The sequence below is a fragment of the Cavia porcellus genome, unplaced genomic scaffold (assembly GCF_034190915.1).
Source record: "Cavia porcellus strain 051 isolate PalLab524CR breed Dunkin Hartley unplaced genomic scaffold, mCavPor4.1 scaffold_17, whole genome shotgun sequence".
NCBI classification, from domain to species: Eukaryota; Metazoa; Chordata; class Mammalia; order Rodentia; family Caviidae; genus Cavia; species Cavia porcellus.
Window position 1 is genome coordinate 65,589,607 of NW_026947500.1, and position 8,426 is coordinate 65,598,032.

The 8,426-nt window shown below is 35.5% G+C and overlaps 1 protein-coding gene across 1 annotated transcript; it reads right to left on the minus strand.

Annotated features, from left to right (window-relative positions):
- Window positions 1-7,266: 7,266 nt before the first annotated feature.
- Window positions 7,267-8,205, minus strand: LOC100722941 (olfactory receptor 4C46-like). The gene has a single exon (XM_003461823.4). The coding sequence runs from the start codon at window positions 8,197-8,199 to the stop codon at window positions 7,267-7,269; it is 933 nt and encodes a 310-aa protein (XP_003461871.2). The 5' UTR covers window positions 8,200-8,205.
- Window positions 8,206-8,426: the final 221 nt, after the last annotated feature.

The following is an 8,426-nucleotide window of genomic DNA, read 5'->3' on the forward strand; positions in this document are numbered from 1 at the left end:
AATGACAACTTAACTTCTTCTTTTCCTATCTTTACCCCTTTTATTTCTCTTTCTTGCCTAATTGCTCTGGCTAGTACTTCCAGTACTATATTAAATAGGAGTGGTGATAAAGGACATCCTTGTCTTGTGCCTGATTTTAAAGTAAAGAGTTTCAATTTTTGGCCATTTAGTATGATGCTGGCTGTTGGTTTGTCATAAATGGCCTTTATTATATTGAGGTAAAGACCATCTATTCCAATTTTCTGTAGAGGTTTTATCATGAATAAATGTTGGACCTTATCGAAGGCTTTTTCTGCATCTATAGAAATGATCATGTGATTCTTATTTTTGGCTTTATTGATATGGTGGATTACATTTATTGATTTGCATATGTTGAACCATCCTTGCATTCCTGGGATGAATCCCACTTGGTCATGGTGTATAATCTTCTTGATGATTTGCTGGATCCTATTTGCCAATATTTTATTGAGGATTTTTGCACCTGTGTTCATTAGGGAGATCAGTCTATAGTTCTCTTTTTTAGTTGGGTCTTTCTCAGGTTTTGGTACTAGAGTAATATTTGCTTCCAGGAATGACTTAGGAAGGATTGCCTCCCTTTCAATTTCATTGAATAGTTTGAGGAGTGTCGGCATTAGGTCTTCTTTGTATTTCTTGTAGAATTCTGCAGTGAATCCATCTGGGCCTGGGCTCTTCTTGGTGGGTAAGGACTTAATTACATTTTCAATTTCAGTAACAGAGATTGGGTTATTCAACAGTTTTATATCCTCTTGATCTAGCTTTGGCACTTCATATGCTTCTAAGAATCTGTCTATTTCTTCTGTGTTATCAAACTTGTGAGAGTAGAGGTTTTTGAAATAGGTGTTGATGATCTTCTGTATTTCTATTGGGTCTGTAGTGATTTCTCCTTTTTCATTTCTTATTGCATGAATTTGAGCTTTTTCTTCCCTTTTTAAAATAAGGTTGGCTAGGGACTTATCGATTTTATTTATTCTTTCAAAGAACCAACTCTTTGATTTGTTGATTCTTTGGATTGTTTTCTTAGTCTCTATTGCATTGATTTCTGCTCTGATTTTTATAATTTCCTCTCTTCTTTTGGCTTTGGGCTTGACTTGCTCTTCTTTTTCTAGCTGTTTGAGGTGTAGCATCAAGTTATTTATTTGTATTCATTCTGTTTTCCTGATGTGTGAACTCAGTGCAATAAATTTTCCTCTCAGGACGGCTTTCATTGCATCCCACAGATTCCGGTAAGTTGTATCTGCATTTTCATTTTCTTTTAGGTATTGTTTGATTTCTTCTTTAATTTCCTCTGTGACCCACTGATTACTCAAGAGTGTGTTATTCAGTTTCCATGTGTTTGTGGGATTTTTGCAGTATCTTTTATCATTAATTTCTAATTTCAGAGCGCTATGATCCGATAACATGCAAGGGATGATTTCAGCTCTTTTGCACTTGTTTAAATATGTTCTGTGAGCTAATATATGGTCTATTTTAGAAAATGATCCATGTACTGCTGAGAAGAATGTGTATTCTGATGTTGTTGGGTGGAACATTCTGTATATGTCTATCAAACCCATTTGTTCACAGGTATGATTCAGTTCTGTTATTTCTTTGCTCATTTTCTGCCTGGTTGATCTGTTCCTTGGTGTCAATGGCATATTAAGGTCTCCTGTTACAATTGTGTTACTGATAATTTGAGTTTTCATTTCTGTTAATAATTGTTTTATATAACTGGGTGCTCTGGAGTTTGGTGCGTATATATTTAAGATAGTTATCTCTTCCTCTTGGAGTTTTCCCCTTACGAGTATGTAGTGACCTTCTTTATCCTTTATGGTCATTGTTGGTTTAAAGTTCACGTTGTCTGCAAACAGAATGGCTACTCCTGCCTTTTTTTGGATTCCTGCTGCATGAAGAATTGTTTTCCATCCTTTGACTTTCAGTCTGTGAGTATCCTTCTGAGTTAGATGGGTTTCCTGTAAACAACATATGGTTGGATTTTGTTTCTTGATCCATTCTGCTAGTCTGTTTCTTTTGGTTGGTGCATTGAGACCAGTTACATTAATGGTTATTACTGTTAAATGTTGGTTAATTGTAGGAATCTTATCTCTCTGCTGTTGCATCTTTATCTTTCTGTTCTGTTTAATTATTTGCTTTGTTTAGAGGTTTTTTCCTTTGTGTATCTAAACTGTCTTTCAATATTTTTTGCAGGGTTGGTTTGGTGTTCATGAAGTTCTTCAGCTGTTCTTTGTCATGGAAGTATTGTATTGTACCATCTATTTTAAATGATAGTTTTGCAGGATATATCAGTCTGGGTTGGAAATCATTTTGCTTTAGGATCTGGAATACTTCACTCCATGCTCTTCTTGACTTTATTGTTTGTGCTGAGAAGTCTGCTGTGATTCTGATAGGTTTTCCTTTATAAGTGATTTGTCGTTTCTCTCTGACAGCTTTTAATAATCTATTCTTGTGTTGGATTTCTGGGATGGTGACTATTATATGTCTGGGTGTAGTTTTATTTTGGTTATGAGTGTTTGGAGTTCTATATGCTTCACTGATCCTGATGTCAGTTTCTGATCTCATGCTTGGGAAATTTTCAGCTATTACTTCTCTAAATATCCTCTTGATATCCTTTATGTTGTCTCCTTCTTTTTCATTAATCCCTATCATTCTTATGTTATTCTTCTTTGCATCGTCTTGCAGTTGTTGAATTGTTGTTTCCTGATTCCTTGTTATTTTTAAAAGATCTTTCCTTTCCTGTTCACTAGCTGCAATCCTGTCTTCAAGGTCTGAAATTCTATCTTCACTCTCATTAAGGCGGTTTTTACAACTTTCAGTGGAGTTTTTTATTTCCTGTATATCTCTGTGCATCTGCATTATGTATTCTGTTTGTTTCTTATATTGCTCGTCTAGGGATTCTATATTTTTGTTTAGTTCCTCCAATTTTTTATCTGTGTTTTCTTTAGATATATTTAGAATCTCTTTCATTTCTTTTATCATTTCTTCTTTTATCTGGGATATTATTTTGAGTTTGAATTTCTTTAAAGCTTCCTGGAGTTGCTTGTCAACTTCAGTAGCTATTGTGTCTGATATATGAGGTGGATGGGGTATATTTTCTTCTAAATACATTCCTCCTAGGGTTTCCTGAGATGGGCTGGAGGTTTGAGGTTGTAATTTGGTCTTTCGTTTTGTCATTTTCCTATATTTCTGTGTGTCAAGTGTTATTTGAAAGCTTCCTCAGGATCTATTGAAAATCCCCTTCTATGTTTGCAGCTATTGAGACTCTGGCACCATGCTACCCTAAGCCATTGGGCCTGCAGAACCAATGGCCCTCCTCTGCTTTTTCAGAACTCCGCAGTTCCAGACAAGCTGGGCCTCAGGGACACTGTGTGCCCACCTGCCCCTTGGAAGCTCCACAGCTATTCAATCGCAGCCGGGTTAGGGTACTCACCACCGGCCGCAGTGCCTCAGGAGCCTGTGATCCCTCCCTGTTTGCAGAGATATCCACAGTCCTCCAAACAAAGGAAGGGTCTTCTGCACGCACTCCAGAACCGCCCAGCTCCTCCTCTGCACACCGATGGCTAGGCGCGGCTGGGCTCGCGGGATAGTGTAGGCCCGCCCACCTGTCGGGAGCTCAGCAGACCTCCAAGTGTAGCCGGGATGGGGAGGCAGATGTAGTGGCCTCTAACCCACTGCTCCACTTCACTGCACCCAGAAGCCTGGGGGGTCCGGAACAGTCTGCGATTTGGGCAGACTGTGCTGGGCACTCACCACAGGTCAAGGTGCCTCAGGAACCTCGAAAGAAGGTTTTTAATAGAAGAATTTTGGAGCAATAAGGGAAAGTTATTTTTTTCAGAAAAAATATGAAAGCAGTGGGAAACTTTTAGATAGAAATAAATATTTCAAAGTGAAGAGGAAAATGAGAATGAAAGCAGTAATTAAATATGAATCAGATCACAGCTGGCAAAAAACAGTAAAAATAATAGTATCATCTTTGACAGTTTCGTGACCAAAATATCAAACAAAAATAATGCGTACTTCCCAAAGTGACCTTAAGAACTGTGTTATCCCTTTGGTTAGCAAAGGAACACTGCTGAAGGGAAGAAAATACTCAAACACAGAATTCATATTGTCTAGAAGGAGAATATCTAGGTCAAATGGAAGATCTATTTTCAATTTTTGAGGAATTTCCATGCTGATTCCCATAGTTGTACTAGTTTAAACTGCCACATAAAATGAAAGAGTTGCTTTTTTTCTAAGAGGCCCAACAGCATTTGTCACTGATGATAGCTATTCTTTCTGGAGAAAGATGGAATCTCAGTGTTGTTTTAATTTGCATTTCTCGAATGGTCAATCATGTTGAATATTTTGTCACGTATTTATTTTGTTTGTTTATACTTCTTATCCTGATATGTCTAATCATTTCAGATACTCATTTTTGAATTTGGTTCTCAAATTTGGAGGTCTTCGATTTTCAACTTCTTTATATTTTCTAGATAGTTATCATCTTTCAGAGGAATAGCTGGCAAAATTTTTCCCACTCTGTAGGTTGTCTCAGTTAGAGGCTTCTTCTGCTATGCAGAAGCTATAATCTGATGTGATCCTACTTATTGATTATTGTTATTATTATTTACTACCAGGGTACCGATTGGCAGGTCTTTGTGTACAATTTTGCATTCAATTATTTTATATATTTTTATTACAAAATTTTTTTCTCTTATAGTGTTCAGATATTTGATCCATTTGTAATTTAGTTTAGTGCTTGGTAAGAGATATGGATGAAGATTCAGTCCTTAGCATAGATTAGCCTGTTTCCCAAATGCCATTTGTGAAAGAAGCTATCTTAACTTCCAGCAAAAGTATTTGGCGGGTGAAACGTAACATATTTGAGTACACCTAGAATTGTTTTTCTATTCTGTACCTGTTCCAATGATACACAAGTTTGTTTTTGTGAATACCGTACTATTTTTATCACTTTGGCTTTGTAGTGTGACTTGAAGTCAGGGAACCTCGTGCTGATTTTCTTGCCCTTGTTGCTTAGACTTGCTTTGGCTGTTTTCATTCCATATGAATTTCAGACTGCTTTCTGTAGCCCTGTGGGAGAATATTGGCATTTTCCTGAGACTGTGTTATATCTTTACAAGTTTGGAAATATGGCCATTTTGACTATACTGTTTTGGCCTGTTTTGGAACAGAGGTTATCTTTCCACTTTCTGACACATTTTGAGCTCCATTTTTCAGAGCCCTATAATTTTCATTGTCATTGTCTTTCATGTCCTTGGTTAGGTTAATTACAAAGAATTTAATTTTCTTTGACGATATTATAAAAATTTTTCCCCTAATTTCTCCTGGTGAGTTTGTTATTGGTGTATAGGAGTCCTACTGATTGTTGAAGATTGATTTGTAACCTGCTACACAAGTGAAGTTAGTTTATTTTTCCTTCCTTTGTTTGAATTGTAAGGAAAATTCCATTTTGGCTCACATTTCGGAAAATTCACAATTGGGAACTGCATCTGGTAATGGCTTTCTTTCTTGTAATGTTCTAAGAAGAAACAGGGTTTCACAGTAGTAAAGAAGGAGAGTGTTTGTGTATGCATGTTTCTAAAGAAATTTTCAAAGAAGATTCTAGATTCAAATGAGTAATAGTGCTTGTAATATCAACAGTTATTTTGTGATTAATACTATGTTCATTGCATTACAATAATTTTTAATATTTATATTTATTATTAATTTAATATTTATAATATACTTTTATTTAACTGTTTATATTTTACACATTTAAAAATTGTATTACTCATTAGAGATTTTTAACATAAAAACATTTCTAACTACATATCATCAATATTATATACATATAATCAAAAACATTTTATAGTCCTGGGAATTTAGCTCAGCGGCATAAGCACCTGCCTTGGAAGCAGGCAGTCGTGAGTTCGATCCCCAGTACCGATAAAAAGACAAAAAAAAAAAAAAAAAAAAAAAAAAAAAAAAAGAAAAAAGAAAAAGAAAAAAAAACATTTTATAAATGAAACTATAATCAAATACTAAACCTGATTTTGTAAAATAAAATAATCAAAGCTTGTGAAATAAAAATAGTATTTTTGTTCAAAGTTTATGTACATGTTCTGTTTTAGTTATATACTTTTTCTGATCCCTCTCTTTATTCTGTACAATTACATCAGTAGATTCCAGTGTTGAGAGTTGGTTGTAATCTTCTGGGGAAAATAAAATTTCACATAGGTTGAAATTCAATTCTAAAATCACTGAAAAACTTTTATTAAGCAGAATATAAAGCTCAATATAATCTTAAAATCAGAGGTATTGTGTCCTGAGATAGGTATTAAATGTCTTTTTTCTAGATTACACCCCATTCTTAGATGCCAGGAGTCAGTGCAGACATCTGAGCACCTACTGCATGTAAATGAAGTCATGCTGTGCAAGTCTGTAATTTGAAATAGAAATTTATCAACTTGGTACCCAGAGGAAACATTTTGACCTAAATACTCTCTTTCTGCAATCTATCTATATATCTATATCTTTATCTATATCATCTATATCTATATCGCATGATGCTATCCATTAGGAGTCTCAAACTTGACTGTAAAATGTATACCTGACACTAATGGTTTTGACATTGGGCTGTTTATTTAAAGTATTTGAACTTCATTTTTCCTGATCTATACAATAGGAATGACCATAGTAATATCTAGAATATTTAGAAGGTATTTTAAAGTTAAACAAGAGATCTAAGGAAGATTTAAGATGTAGTAATTCCCAAATTCCTGTTTTACGGCCAATCATGGTCCAGAAACTGAAAATTGAAGAAATAATTCGTAAATTGTAACTTGCATGTAATTTTTAGTAGTGTGAGAAAACCCTATACCATGTCCCTTTATCTTACTCATGATATGAATCCTTTTACCAGCATAAATACATGGTCTAAATTATAAGATCAATTGTCACAGTGTCACAATACTTAAGCTCAAATAAGCAGTAACGGCTTATAATGGCTTTATAGTGCAACAATTTATTACAATTTATTGTTATACATGTTTAATATTATTGTTTCTTATCAGTTTGAGTTATAAATTGAACTTTATGATGTATATGTATATTAAGGAAAATATAGTATATACACACATTTTGGTGAGAGTCACAGTCTAAGTAACATCTATCCAGTCAGTCTTCTGGAACTATAGTGTCCATAGATAAGGGCAACTTCCATGAAATATGAAATTCTAAAGAACATGAAATAAGTAAATTTTTTTGAGATTATTTACTTTCTAAAATCGTTTTCCTGCTTAATAACATTCTAATGGCATTTTTTACTTCTGTATTCCTTGCTGTGTAGATGATAGGATTTAACATGGGAGTGACCAGAGTATAAAATACTGTCACTAGTTTATCCATGGGAAAACTAGCCACTGGTCGTAAATACAAAAAAACACAGGGCCCAAAGAACAAGACGACCACTGTGATGTGGGAGCCACAGGTGGACAGGGCCTTTTTCTTCCCTGCAGAGCTACGAGTTCTCAGAGAGCACAGGATGACCACATAGGATAACAACAATACAATAAAGGTGATGATGGACATTCCTCCACCGTTAGCAGCAACCAAGAGCCCAAGGAGGAAAGTGTCAGTGCAGGCAAGCTGTATTAGGGGAAAGATGTCACACATGAAGTGATCTATCTTGTTAGGGCCACAGAATGGGAGCCAGAACGTGACTAGAATCTGCCCAAAGGAGTGGAGAAAGCCCACTGTCCAACACACCCCCACCAGGATGCAGCGCATGTTGTAGTTCATCACAGTCACGTAGTGCAGGGGTCTACAGATGGCCACGTAACGGTCGTAGGCCATGACCACAAGGAGGACAATCTCTGAACCTCCTAAGAAATGTTCAAGAAAAAGTTGTGTCACGCAGAAATTGAATGAGACAGTTTTTGTGTCAGAAAGCAAATCAGCTAACATTTTAGGGATTATGGAAGAGGAGTAGCATGCATCTATCAGGGACAAGAATGCCAGGAAAAAGTACATCGGGGAGTCCAACGTCTGGCTGCAGATTACAGTAATGACAATGAGCAGGTTTCCTGTGACAGTGACAATGTAGGTGATAAGTAGGACAAAAAATAGAAATTTTTGCATCTCAGAATTCTGTGTCAGCCCCATGAGAATGAATTCAGTCACATTCATTTTGTTTTTATCCATTTCGGTGCTATTGCTAAATTCAGAGTTGGTTGATTAACCTGTAAAAATAAAATCCTTTATAGTCCATATGATGAGTCAACAAATTCTGGCTCATCAGGTAAGCCAAAAACTTTAGTAAAATAAGATATTTTCTTTCATTGTATTTGAGAAGAGAATAAACACACAAGTTTTCTATATCATAAAAGGAAATTTTATCAACCCTTTGAAGCCCTTTTAGCTTCTAACAA